At 43.8% G+C, this 15084-nt stretch overlaps 1 gene segment (V, D, J or C); it reads left to right on the forward strand.

The window, feature by feature from the left end:
* The first annotated feature begins 340 nt into the window (after positions 1–340).
* LOC131907030 (Ig kappa chain V-III region MOPC 321-like) overlaps positions 341–15084 on the forward strand; it is a 106695-nt gene continuing 91951 nt past the window's right edge. The window contains 2 exon segments of the V gene segment in view: positions 341–413; positions 659–965. Coding sequence covers positions 365–413; positions 659–965 — 356 coding nt within the window.

Genomic DNA, 15084 nt, shown 5'->3' on the forward strand with positions numbered 1-15084 from the left:
TGAATGTACCAGGCTTTGCTGACTCCCCATGTGAGGCCTTACCTTTTCAGAGGAGGGAATAGGGTGTGGATTGGGGGGGGTGGAATTTTGGGAGGGAGCAGGAAGAGGGAAGAAAAAGGGATCTGTGATCGATATGTAAAATAAATAAAAATTTAATAAAGAAAAAAAGGTACACTTGCCATGCTCTGGTAAATTTTCTGCTGACACCAACTCCCAGTGGGTGAATCAGGAGCAGGTTTCCCTTTGAGCACCAGCACATACTTTTCTGGGCTGATTTACATATTGAGTCATTATACAACAGCCCAGGCTATTTAAGGGCAGCTGCCAGTAGCTTAAGAAACATCCTCTCTTCAAGCTCCCAGAGATGGAGTCAAACACACTCCTCCTATGCATGCTGCTGCTCGGAGTTCCAGGTGAGAGGGTGCAGTGAAGTGTTGGGAGCATCCACAGTGGCCATCATAGTTTTCTATGCCTCCAGTATCTTGATCACTAGAATTAAGGCATTTGTAATTGGTTTTAAGTTCCCCCATTTCCTTTGATTTTTCTGGAGTCTTAAAGTGATGCCCACAAGTATTCTAAAACTTTCTAAATGAAAAAATTCTCTGCTAGAAAGGTTTCTGAACATGTATAACCATGGACTCTGTGTTAATATTTCCAGGTTCCACAGGGGACATTGTGCTGACCCAGTCTCCAGCTTCTTTGGCTGTGTCACTAGGGCAGAGGGCCACCATCTCCTGCAAAGCCAGCCAGAGTGTCACTTTATTTGGCTTTACTTATATGCACTGGTACCAACAGAAACCAGGACAGCCCCCCAAACTCCTCATCTATGGAGCATCCAACCTAGAATCTGGGGTCCCTGCCAGGTTCAGTGGCAGTGGGTCTGAAACAGACTTCACACTCACCATCCATCCTGTGGAGGCTGATGATGCTGCAACCTATTACTGTCAGCAGACTAGGGAAGTTCCTCCCACAGTGCTCCAGGGTTAAACAAAAACCTCCTGGGGTTGCTGCTCACTGAAGCTCAGTCTCTGAGCACTCTGTTAGTGTCTAAAGTCTCAATACAGACACTAAGCCTGTTTAGGGGAAGATCTTAAACAATGAAACAAGCTTTTATAAACTGATATGCATGGCTGTATCATCCCATATACTTTATAATTTAATGAATTCCCAACAAAATATAGACCTTTATCAATGTTCCTTTATTATTATTCATTAACTTATTTTTATTAACACATATTTATCTTTTGATGATTTTTCTCTCTTTCTCCCCTACCTCCCTGACCACATCTCTGCCTATTCCTTCACACCTTCAGTATTCCGACTTTGAATTCCTATCACTTAAGATTTACTGTTTCTTCTTTTTTAATGTGTTTTCGTAGATAATAAATGCAAATTACTTCACTTGGGAAAAAAAGTTAACCAAAGATATTTTGTGTGTGTGTGTGTGTGTGTGTGTGTGTGTGTGTGTGAGAGAGAGAGAGAGAGAGAGAGAGAGAGAGAGAGAGAGAGAGAGAGAGAGAGAGAGAGAGAGAGAGAGGTCAGAGGATACCTGCAGAAGTTAATTCTTTCTACCATGTGGAGTCTGGGAATCAAACTCAAAATCAAACTTAATCAGTCTTTGCTGTAAGCATCTTTCCTGTTACCAGCTGAGCATTCTTGCCAGTCTGACCTACTATTTCTTTTTTTAATGATTTATTTTATTTTAAATTGGGATGTGGGTGTATACATGCATGAGTGTCCATATCAGTCAGAAGGCATCAGATCTTAGGGAACAGGAGTTTCAGGAGGTTTTGAGGTAGTTGATGTGGGTGCTGGAAACCAAACTGCAAGAGCAAGAAGTGCTCTTAACTGCTAACCTGCTTATTCACCTCTGATCTACCATTTGTTAAGGTCTATTTTAGAATTTCTAACCCTTCTGCCATAGGACAATGGTAAACTTGTTTTCAATACCTTAAGAAAAGTTTTTTCCTTTTTCTTTATTAAGAAATCGTCCACTCACTCCACATGCTATCCACAGACCCCCCCTCCTCCCTCCTCCCACCCCCCCAGCCCTCTCTCCCGAGCAACCCCACATCCCCACATCCCCCAAATCAAGGTCTCCCATGGGGAGTCAGCAAAGCCCAGCACACTGAGCCTAGGCAGGTCCAAGCCCCTCCCCACTGCACCAAGGCTGTGCAAGGTGTCACACCACAGGCACCGGATTCCAGGAGCCTGCCCATGTACCAGGGACAGATCCCGATCCCCCTGCCTGGGTGTCCCCCAAACAGTTTGAGCCAAACAACTGTTTTCCGTATCCAGAGGGCCTAGTCCAGTCCCATGGGGGCTCCACAGCCACCAGTCCACAGTCCATGGGCTTCCACTAGTGTGGCCGGTCATCTCTGCATGTCCTCCCATCATGATCTCGATGTCCCTTGCCTGCAGCATCTCTCCTCTCTCTCATCAACCGGATTCCCGGAGCTCAGCCTGGAGCCTGGCCGTGGATCTCTGCATCCATCAGTCACTGGACAAAGGCTCCATGATGACAGTTAGGTTATTTGCTAGGCTGGTCACCAGAGTAGACCGGTCCAGGCACCCTCTGGACCACTGACAGCAGTCCAAGGTAGGGTCAACCTTGTGGATTCCTGAGAGCCTCCCCAGCACCCTGCCTCTTCCTATTCCCATGATGTCCTCATCTATCATGGTATCTTCCTCTCTGCCCTCCCACTCTGTCCCTGTTACAGCTCGACACTCCCATTTCCCTATGTTCTCATCCCCCACTCCTCGCCCTCTGCCACCCCACACACACCCAGTCCACTCATGTAGATCTCATCCACTTCTCCTTCACTGAGCCATCCATGTGTCCCTCCTAGGGTCTTTCCCTGTTAGCTAGCCTCTCTGGAGCTGTGGTTGGCAGTCTGGCCATCCCTTCCCTCACATTTAGTATCCACTTATGAGTGAGTACATACTATGTTTGTCCTTCTGAGTCTGGGTTACCTCACTAAGATGATATTTTCTAGATCCATTCAACAATGGTAAACTTAATGGAAACTTTGTTGTTCGTCATCTAAGCAGAAAAGAGCTTTGAGTAGTTAAGATTGTCAGTTAATCTTTCAGATGCAGGCCTACATTCTCACCTCAGGGTTTTTAATTCTCCAACTGCTTTTGTCTGTTTAAACTCACAGGCAGCCTGCTACAGTTACTTAGAAACATAAGGCTGTGCTGCGGCTATTTTTTTTTCTGCTTCTTTTCTGCTTCCAAAATCTCTACCTCTGTGTCTACCCCAAAATTAAGTATTTAGCACAAGATTTATTGGTTGACTTTTTGTATTTATACAATATTCATCATTTTGACAACTTCTATGCTTGTGGTCAAAGTTTTCCCGCCCTTTCCTTTTCTTTCATCTTTCCTTCCTTACTTCATCCTTTGTGTATGGTGTATAAAATATGTGAGTGAGTGTGAGTGTGACACAGAATGCACATGGGGAACAGAGGACAATATCAGATGTTGGGCCCCAAATTCCACCTTGTTTGAGGCAGGGTGTCATCAGGGAACTTTCAACACATGGGGTTGAGAGAGAAGACGTAATGGATACCTTCTTCCCTTTTCAGATGGGCAATGAGCCCTCATCAGCGTGGAATTCTCTAGAGCACTGAGACATGAGAACTAATTAGATCCTCAGTCCCTAAGGAGAAGTGCTTAGTATTTTCCTGTACTGTGCCTTGCTGTGACTTTAAGCTGAAAAACAGAGAAAATGGCCTCCTAAGAGAAGTACCAACTATACTACTAACATCCAACTAGACCTTCCGGCCATGAGGATGGAAACTAATCTGAGGTCCCCTATATGCAAATAACTTTTTTTTTCTTCCTGGGAAGATTTAAATCTCTATGGACATTATTACATAGAATCTACATTCTAGCCTCCACTAGTACTACATCTGTGGTGGATCAATGCCTCCCTGAGAAAACAATAGGTAGGATTCTCTACTAATTAACCACTATCAAATAGTCCCTGATTCCTTTACTTTCCCCTTAAAGGAAAGGTCGAAACAATTTTTGCTCTCTGTAATACAAATCCCCTTTCTATGCAAAGCTTAAATCAGACTAAATCTGGCTTCAGCAGATTTTCAGGTGACCCTGACCAATATACTGAAACTTTCCAAAATTCACCCTGTTACTGGATATAACCTAGGAAGAGATAGTGTTAGTCCTAGGTCAGACAAATGTAAGTATAGGAAAACAAGTTGTTTCCAGGCTGCTAAGTCTTAGGCTGATGACCTTCTTGTATCCTATGGTCCATCTCACCAGTTCTTTTCTGAAGAGGAAACCAACGCCCGAGACGAGGAGGCCATTTCGCAAGAAAACCATTAAAGGGGTCATGATAGTCATTTCATGGAACAGTAAGATAAACATTTTCAAGCTTGTATCATAGAGGGATTAAGAAGGGCCAGGGTCAAATCTTAATCTACTCCAAATTGTCTATGACAGGTCAAGCAAGGCATTGTAGGAAAGTCCTGTGCCTTCCTTGAAAAGCACAGGGCAAGGGAAAGATGCCTTTCCCTCCTTGCCCTGTCACCAAAGGTAGGCGAGGGAGCTAATCATTCCACTCACCAGCTGCATCACACCACACCTAAGCAACACAGTACAACTGACCCTATTGATGGGTGGAGCAGATAAACTGTCCTGAGATAGTGAGCATGGGAGATCTGGGCCTGCTCCTCATCTGCCATATGGTGGTGTGAGCAGGGGATAGATGCCCTTCCCCATTTCAACCCCTGGTACTCTGGCTCAGTTTCAAGCATCCACCTGACAGCTCACAGCCATCTGTAATTCTAGTTTGAGAGAGAATTCCAAGACTTCTGGCATTCAAAAACAGCAGGCACAAATGTGGTGCACAGACATGCAGACAAAATACTCATATACATAAAATAAAAATAAAGACATTTTTAAAAAATTTAATTCTGATCTAGGCTTGGCTGACTCCAAAGGAAAAGCACAGCTCCACCCCAGTTGTCTAGACTTGGTGCAGAAAGAATTTCCCCCACAAACCCGTCCACCAGGTAGTCAGGCACCCTTTTGGTGAATGAGTACTACTGGCAAGATTGGAGAGAGAGAGAGAGACAGACAGAAGAATTCATGAAGAGGCAAAAGCAGTGAGGAATAGGCTGATGTAGATACCCCACAGCCACCCAGGGACAGATGTCCAGGTCTGGGCTGCTCCCGAGGGCCATGACTTGGTCCATGACCCTGATGCAGCTAAGGGTGTCTGTGTTGATGTCTGTGACTCCTGTTAACCACCTAGGGGCCTGTGTACACCCTGAGTCTGGGCCACTACCTGTGACCAAGTTGATGTTCAAGGCATGTGCTCCCACAGGGACCATGTCAATCCAGGATTTCTGTGCCAAAACCCAGGACCATGGTGATGTCCAGCCCAAACTGCTGCCAGAGGAGATGTCTGGGTCCATGGCCCTGCTGTGGTTGGGCTCTGAGTTGATATGCATGGCTCCTGTTGCCAAATGAGAGCTATTCAGAGACCTGAAGTCTCGGGCAACACCTGAGACCATGTTGGTCTTACATGATCTTAGAGGGTCAAGCTTTCACTTGAGGCCATACACACCTGGATGGCCCATACTGCCACCATGGTGTCATTCAGTCTCGAACTGAGGAAGCATGTCATGTCTGGGTCCATGGCCCTACCACAGCCAGGGTCTGTGTCAATGTTGGTGGCTCCTCTTACCATTGAAGGCTGAGTGGATACCCAGGAGTCTGGGCTGCCACCTGGGGACATGTTGGCATTTGGGGGACATGCCAGAACTTTTGCCATGCCCGTCTGGGTGACCTGCAGTGCCAGCTAGGGTCATGATGACATCTGGGCATGGGTTGTTGCCAAAGACCATGTCTGGGACCAGGGTCCTACTGCAGCCTGAGTCTGTGCTGATGTCCATGGCCTGTGTTGCCACCAAAGGCCAAACTGATTCCCAGGATGTGGGCTTCCACCTAAGGCCTTCTTGGTGCCCACAGCTATGCTGCTGCTGTGCCCAGGCAGACCTCAATAACACATGCTGCCACCCAGGGCCAGGGCATTGTACAGGCCTGAGATGCGGCCAGGGCCATGTCTGGGTCTGTAGCTCTGCTGAAGACAGGACTGTGACCATGTCTGGATCCATGACCTGAATGCAGCCATCTCTGTGTTGATGTCCCTGGCACAAAAGCAGTGAGGATGGAGCTGCACACAATTAGCCCTGCCCCTCACCAACTGCACCACTCTGGAGAGCTGGCCCTGTGCTTCCCGAGGGTGCTGGCAGGAGTGCTGGTGAGCAGGCCCTCAATATGCAGAGTATGAGAGCTAGTCCCACAGTCTATCACTGGTGGCATGGACAAGGGAGAGACACTCCCTTGCCACCTACTACAAGCTGGAAAAGCTGGTCCCTGCATCACCAGAGTGGGAGAGCAGATCCTGCCCCTCACCAGCTGCAGCACTCAGGAGAGTGGACCCTGCACCTAGCCCAGGCAGCATAGTCAAGTTGACCCCAGTGCTTGTGGGGGATCTGGCCTCAACCTTCATCTGCCATATGGTGGAGTCCTCCTTCCTAAAGCCCAGCCCATCCTTTCACCGTACCCAGTGCTCAGACCTCCTGTGCATTTCAAAGGGCTCATCTCTGAGCTGTTTATGGGCAAATCTCTTCTCTCAGGCCTGGGATCAAGTACCTACTTCTCAGTGATCATCCCTGTTTGCACATCTGGGTTGCATTCCACACAGCAACTTGTATCCCTGTCCCTTACATCTTCTGTTCAAACATCTTGTCATTATTTCTGTCAGAGGGTACTGACTGTCCTTTCCAGATAAGAGGGTAGTTCTGCTGCACTCAAGAAAAGTACCAATGTTAAGGAATAGTTAAGTTATAAGCCAATAAAAACAAGAATGAAGTCAGTATAAATAAAATATATATTGACAAAGGAATATACAAAAATAGATGAAGATGTGGGTCTTGGGGTGAGGTAGAAGATTCAGTCATTGATGTAACCCAGGCTATGAATCCTGGGCTACCTGAAAACTCAAGATCCTCCTGCCTCAGCTTCCTACCTGTTTGGATTACTGGAATACATCACCATGTCTGACAGAAGAGTGGTTCTTGACACCATAATACAAGGGAAGTCAAGAGCACCAAGGGCAACAGGAGAATCTCATGGAAGCAGTAGAAGAATGAAATCACAAATATTCATTATTGCCTCCCACCACCACCGAACCATCCTCAAAGTAAGAGCTATGTGATTGGGAAATTGTTTGAAATTACACGGTCCTTTGCATGGACTGTATAATGTACATTGTATAATATAAAAATTATATACATTGTATAATATAGGAATGTTTTTATTATGAGCATAAAAAAGAAATATCACCTTACTTTCCATATTATAACAGATCAACACTCTAGTTTTGAATATAAAATTCAACTGTAAGTGAGCACACCTCAAAAATAAAGACAAAATGTGAAGAATAACTTGTTTAGTTCATGAGATGTATACTTGTTTTGCCATGTTTCTCTCTTCTTTGAACTCTAGTTGGTTCACACTGAGCAACAATACAGTGAATGTGCACAATAAAATAAAAGGAGACAACTCTATAGGGCGGAGACCTGGAAAAACAAACAGTGAGTGTGAGCTGAGGAGTAGGGAATTGTCCATTCTTCTCTTTCTTTCCTCACGTCTTTCCTTTCTTCCCTTTTCTTCTTTCTTCCTTCTTCTTCCTGCCTTCCTTGATCACTGTATCTGTCATTCTTCCCCTCCTTCCTCCCTCTTCCCCTTCACTCCCTCTCACATCCTCCCCCCTCACTCCTCTGACTCCTTCCTCCCTCTCCCCCTCACCCCTTTCTCTATTTCCTCCCCTCCCTCCTCACTCCCTCACTTCTTTCTTCCTACATATCTTATTCCATGGCTTCTTCTTTCTCTCTTAATCCTTCTTCTCGTTAACTTATAACTTTTTTCAATTTCTTATTTAATTAAAATACTACTATGTCATTTTCCCCCTTAAAGTCTTGCTAGAAAATCCATCCTTCTGGCTAGGTAAATCAAGAAAGGGGTAAAGGTTCAGAATGAGAAGAAATACTCACTTCTGTATCTACCTAACTGTCTATCCATCTGTCTGTCTTACAATGTTTCTGAGCAAGAATCCACAGTTCTGCTAATTAACATTTTATCACGATGACAAGATGCAAGATAGCCCTCTTTCAACAACTATGAATGCTTTCATAATTGTTCAAAAGAATCTTTTACATGTATGTGGGCTCATCTCCTTTACAAAGTTTTTTTTCTTCATTTATGAAGTCCTATATTTCCTGAAGTTTTATTTATGTTCAGTCTGAAGAATTTCCTTTCAGTGTTTTTATTTTTAAAAAATGGGCTGGGGTGGCTCTGTGGGTAAAGTGCTTGCCATATAAGTATGAGGACCTGCTTCACATCTGGGGAACCACATAAAGCCAGATGCAGCGGCAGCACATGACTGGCTTAGGGTGATGCTGTGACAAGATGAGAGATGGAGACTGGAGAATCCCCAGAAGACCCTGGGGAGGCAGCCTTTCATGAGAGGTGGTGAACAAGAGACCCTGTCTCAGATGAGGCAGAAGGCAACAGCCACACCCAAGGTTGGCCTCTATCTCTACCCATGTCCCATGACAAGTAGGTGGCCTTCAAACAAGAGCAGACACAAACATACAAACATACACACACAACATCACACACTGAAACACAGATTTTTTTAAATAAGGAAATATGCCAAAAGTTCATTACATTATTTTCTTCCAGTCTTTTTTCTCCATTCCTCTTAGATAATATTTTTATTGGGTGTGTACAATTTTGAAGGAGCAAGTTGTTCCTGAAATAACTTACACTCTTTAGATAGTACAGCCATGCTTCACTCCCCTGTATCATACCTCAGAAAGAGGAGAGGGTAAAGATTCAATAGAATAGGCTGCAAGGCACCTTTAAGATACACTTGCCATGCTCTGGTAAGTTTCCTGCTGACACCAACTCCCAGTGGGTGAATCAGGAGCAGGTGCCCCTTTGAGCACCAGCACACACTTTTCTGGGCTGATTTGCATATTGAGTCATTATACAACAGCCCAGGCTTCTTTAAGGGCAGCTATTAGGAGCCTAAGAATCACCCTTTCTTCATGTTCCCAGAGATGAAGTCAAACACACTCCTCCTATGCATGCTGCTGCTCAGAGTTCCAGGTGAGAGGGTGCAGAGAAGTGTTGGGAGCATTCACAGTGGCCATCATGGTTTTCCATGTCTCTAGTATCTTGATCATTAGAATTAAGGCATTTGTAATTGGTTTTAAATCTCCCATTGCCTTTGATTTTCTGTTTTCTCAAAGTGATGCCCACAAGTATTCTTACAATGAAAAATTCCTCTGCTGGGAAGGTTTCTAAACATATTTAACCATGGTTCATGTGTATTTGATTCTAGGTTCCACTGGGGACATTGTGCTGACACAGTCTCCAGCTTCATTGACTGTCTCTCTGGGACAAAAGGCCACCATCTCTTGCAAGTCCAGTGAAAGTGTCAATGAATATGGTATAGATTTTATGCACTGGTATCAACAGAAACCAGGACAGCCCCCCAAACTCCTCATCTATCAAGCATCCAATACAGAATCTGGGGTCCCTGCCAGGTTCAGTGGCAGTGGGTCTGAAACAGACTTCACACTCACCATCCATCCTGTGGAGGCTGAGGATGCTGCAATCTATCACTGTCAGCAGAGTAAGGAGGTTCCTCCCACAGTGCTCCAGAGCTAAACAAAAACCTCCTGGGGTTGCTGCTCACTGAAGCTCAGTCTCTGAGCACTCTGTTACTGGCTAAAGTCTCAATACAGAGCTCTAGATTTGTTTGGGGAAAGACCTTAAACAATTAAACAAGCTTTTATAAACTGATATGCATGATTGTATCATCTCATATACTTTATAATTTATTGAATTCCCAACAAAAGATAGACCTTTATCATTGTTTCTTAATTATTACTTATTCATTTAAATTTTTATTAACACATATTTATCTTTGGATGATTTTTCCCTTCTTTTCCCCTGTTTTCCTGACCACATCTCTGCCTATTCCCTCCCACCTTCAGTATTCCAACTTTGAATTTCCTATCACTTAAGATTTACTGTTTCTTTTTATAATGTGTTTTTAAAAGATAATAAATACAGATTGAATCGTGAGGAAAAAGTTAACCAAAGACATTAAGTGTGTGTGTGTGTGTGTGTGTGTGTGAGAGAGAGAGAGAGAGAGAGAGAGAGAGAGAGAGAGAGAGAGAGAGGGAGAGGGAGAGAGAGAGAGAGAGAGAAGAGAAGAGAAGAGAAGAGAAGAGAAGAGAAGAGAAGAGAAGAGAAGAGAAGAGAAGAGGTCAGATACCTGCAGAAGTTAATTCTTTCTTTCCACCATGTGGGGTCTGGGAATCAAACTCAGGGTCATCAGTCTTTGCTATAAACTTTGTTACAAACTAAGCAATCTTATCAGTCTGATCTACTATTTCTTTTTTTAATGATTTAGTTTATTTTAAATTGAGATGGGAGATGGTGGGTGTATACATATCTGTCAGAAGAGGGTGTCAGATTCTAGGGAACAGGAGTTTCAGGAGGTTTTGAGGTAGTTGATGTGGGTGCTGGAAACCAAACTGCAAGAGCAAGAAGTGCTCTTGACTGCTAACCTGCTTATTCACCTCTGATCTACCATTTGTTAAGGTCTTTTTTAGAATTTCTAACTCTTTTGCCTTAGGACAATGGTAAACTTAATAGTAGCTTTGCTGTTCGTCATTTAAGCTGAAAAGAGCTTAGAGTAGTTGAAGCAAGAAGGCTTCATTGGCTGTCTCTCTGGGACAAAAGGCCACCATCTCTTGCAAGTCCAGTGAAAGTGTCAATAAATATGGTATAGATTTTATGCAATGGTATCAACAGAAACCAGGCCAGCCCCCCAAATTCCTCATCTATGCAGCATCCAATACAGAATCTGGGGTCCCTGCCAGGTTCAGTGGCAGTGGGTTTAGGACAGACTTCACACTCACCACCTACCCTGTGGAGGCTGATGATGCTGCAATCTATCAGATTGTCAGTTAATCTTTCAGATGCAGGCTTACATTCTCACCCCAGTGTTTTCATTCTCCAATTGTTTTTGTTGTTTGAACTCACCAGCAGCCTGCTACAGTTACTAAGAAACATAAGGCTGTGCTGCGGTTATTTTTCTGCTTTGGTTCGAATGTCTCTATCTTTGCATCCATCCATAATATTGAGTCTTTAATATAAGATTTATTGATTGACCTTCTGTCTTTATAAAATATTCATCATTTTAACAACTGCTATATTTGTGGTCAAACTCTTCCCGCCCTTTCCTTTTCTTTCATCCTTCCTTTCTTTCTTCATCCTTTATGTATGGTGTATAAAATATGTGAGTGAGTGTGAGTGTGACACAGAATGCACATGAGGAAGTCAGGATGTTGGTCCCCAAATTCCACCTTGTTTGAGGCAGGGTGTCATCAGGAAACTTTCAACACATGAGGTTGGGAAAGAAGACATAATGGATACCTCCTTCCCTTTTCAGATGGGCAATGAGCCCTCATCAGCGTGGACGTCTCTAGAGCACTGAGACATGAGAACTAATAGGATCCTCAGTCCCTAAGGAGAAGTGCTTAGTATTTTCCTGTACTGTGCCTTGCTGTGGCTAGAAGCTGGAAAAAAAGAGGAAATGGCCTCCTAAGAGAAATGCCAACTATACTACTAACATCCAACTAGACCTATCCAGCCATGAGGATGGAAAATGATCTGAGGTCCCCTATATACAATTTTTTTTTTTTTGCTTCCTGGGAAGATTTAAATCTCTATGGACACTGTTATGTGGAATTTGCCCTTCTAGCCTCCACTAATACTGCATCTGTGGAGAATCAATGCCTCTCTGAGAAAACAATAGGTAGGATTCTCTACTAATTGACCACAATCAACTTGTCCCTGATTCCTTTACTTTCCCCTTAAAGGAAATGTCAAGATAACTTTTGTTCTTTAAAATACAAATCTTCTTTCCTTGAAAAACTTAAATCAGACTAAATCTGGCTTCAGCAGATTTTCAGGTGACCCTAACCAATATCCTGAAACTTTCCAAAATCCACTCTGTTACTAGATATAACCTAGGAAAAAATAGTGTTAGTCCTAGGTCAGAAAAATGTAAGTATAGGAAAACAAGTTGTTTCCAGGTTGCTAACTCTTAGGTTGATGACCTTCTTGTATCTTATGGTCCATCTCACCAGTTCTTTTCTGAAGAAGAAACAGACACCCGCTCCCAGTTGAGGAGGCCATTTCCCAAGAAAACCACTGATGGGACCATAACAGTCTTTTCATGGAACAGTAAGATAAACATTTTCAAAGTTGTACAGTAGATGGATTAAGAAAGGCCAGGATCAAATCTCAGTCTACTCCAAATTGTCTATGATAGGTCCAAGCCTTGTGGGAAAGCCCTGTGCCTTCGTTAAAGCACAGGGCAGAGGAAAGATGCCCTCCCCTCCTTGACACTGCCATGTTATAAGGGCAAGTGAGCTAACACTCCCTTTTACCAGCTGCAGCACTCAGAAAAGTGGACAATATACCTTGCATGGGCAGCACAGGAGAGCTGACTCTTTTGATGGAAAGTGGGGGTGCTGATAAACTTTCCCGAGAACATGAGTATGGGAGATCTGGTCCTGCCCCTCATCTGCCATATGGTGGTGTGTGCAGGGGTGCCCCTGGCAGCCTGTGGCAGGTGGCAGAGCTAGCTGGCCCTGAGATCATAAGAGCAAGAGTGCCGGCCCTGCCCTTCACTAGCTGCAGCACTCAGGAGAATGGTCCCCACACCTTGCCTAGACAACACAGTAGAGCTGGTCCTGAAGATGTAGGTTCTGGGAGAGCCAACCATGGGGACATGAAAGCAGGAGAACTAGCCCAGCCCCTTGCTCATCACTGCAAGAGGTGAACTAGGTGGAGCAATGGCTGGACACAGGGGAGAGCTGGCAGGCTGACATACTCTGCAATAACCAGTGTTATGAGTTGGCCCACCCCAACATCCTGGATGGTCATGGTGTCTGAGCATTGAGGCCAGAGAACTTAATCATACTGTTGGGCCACTTTTAGGGTGGGGTCTGGATACAGAGAATTCTGCCTCCAAAGATAGTCTAGCCTCCAATGTTCCCTTTTTCAAGTTGGATGCAGTCACGGCAACTTCCTTTGCTTACAAGGGTAGTCTTTCTTCCAATTTCCAACACCTCCACTATCATGCCAGTCCAAATTCATCTAAAGAGCTCCATTTCTTTCCCTCATCAAAGACAATAACCTCTAAAATTATAATCTTAGAAGGGATTAGAAATCACAATAGGATCTTGCCCCGGACTTCCCTTCTGAAGCACAGGAGAGAGAAAGAGAGAGAGAGAGAGAGAGAGAGAGAGAGAGAGAGAGAGAGAGAGGAGAGCACCCATACTCCCTGGACATCCCTTCTGAACAAGAGCTCCCATCCTGCCCCGGACTTCCAATTTGGACAAGAGAGCTCCCATCTGGACAAGAGAGAGAGACTTCCTGAATCTGTCAGCTCTGTCTGAACCAAGTGTGTGGATAAGGCCAAGAACGAACCACAAGGAGATGGGCAGACGTCAAGGCAGAAACACATACAACAAAATGAATAGCAATACACCATCACCAGGCACTAGCCCTCCTCCAACACCTAGACCTGAACATCAGAAATTGGAAGAAGCAGAAGAAAATAGCCTTATGAATGTCATCATGAAGAAGCTAGAGGCTCGTGTAGAGGAAAAGACCAAAAAATGTGAAGAACGCTGTAAACAACTAGAGGAAAGGGCAAACAAATTAGAAGAAATCAAAAAAGTCCTGGAAGAGAACAATAAAATACTGAAAGAAAATCAAGAAAAATCAATGAAACAAATGAAGGAAACAGTCCAAGACCTGAAAAGGGAAATAGAAAAAATGAAGAAGACACAAACAGAGGGAATGCTGGAAATAGAAAATCTGAGAAAACGATTGGGAACTTCAGATGCAAGTATAATCAACAGAATGCAAGAGATGGAAGAGAGAATCTCTAGCGTTGAAGATACAATAGAAGAAATAGATTCATCAGTCAAAGAAAACACTAAAGTCAACAAAGTCATGAACCAAAATGTCCAAGAAATTTGGGACACCATGAAAAGACCAAACCTACGAATAATAGGGGTAGAAGAAGGAGAAGAATACCAACTCAAGGGCACAGAAAATATATTCAACAAGATCATAGAAGAAAACTTTCCCAACTTAAAGAAGGAAATGCCTATGAAGATACAGGAAGCCTATAGAACACCAAACAGACTAGACCCCCAAAAAAAGTCCCCTCGCCACATAATAATTAAACAATTAAACGTACAGAATAAAGAAAGAATATTAAGAGCAGCAAAGGAAAAAGGCCAAGTGACATATAAAGGCAAACCTATCAGAATAACACCCGATTTCTCAATGGAGACTTTGAAAGCCAGAAGGTCCTGGACAGATGTAATGCAGACACTAAGAGACCATGGATGTCAGCCTAGACTAATATACCCAGCAAAACTTTCAATCATCATAGATGGAGTGAACAAGACATTCCATGACAAAGCCAGATTTAAACAATATTTATCCACAAATCCAGCCCTACAGAAAGCAATAGAAGGAAAATTCCAACCTAAGGAAGTCAGATACACCCTCGAAAACACAGGCAATAGATAAAGCCACAGCAGTAAACCCCAATGAAGAAAAGTACACACACATCACCACCAAAAAATAACAGAAATGAACAATCACTGGACATTAATATCCCTCAATATCAATGGACTTAATTCACCTATAAAAAGACATAGGCTTACAGAATGGATACGAAAGCAGGACCCATCTTCCTGCTGCATACAAGAAACACATCTCAAATTCAAAGATAGACACTACCTAAAAATAAAAGGCTGGGAAAAGACTTTCCAATCAAACGGTCTTAAGAAACAAGCGGGTGTAGCCATCCTGATATCCAGCAAAATAGACTTCAAACTAAAATCAATCAAAAGAGATCAAGAAGGGCATTACATACTC

Source organism: Peromyscus eremicus, chromosome 3, assembly GCF_949786415.1.
Source record: "Peromyscus eremicus chromosome 3, PerEre_H2_v1, whole genome shotgun sequence".
Classification (NCBI taxonomy): Eukaryota; Metazoa; Chordata; class Mammalia; order Rodentia; family Cricetidae; genus Peromyscus; species Peromyscus eremicus.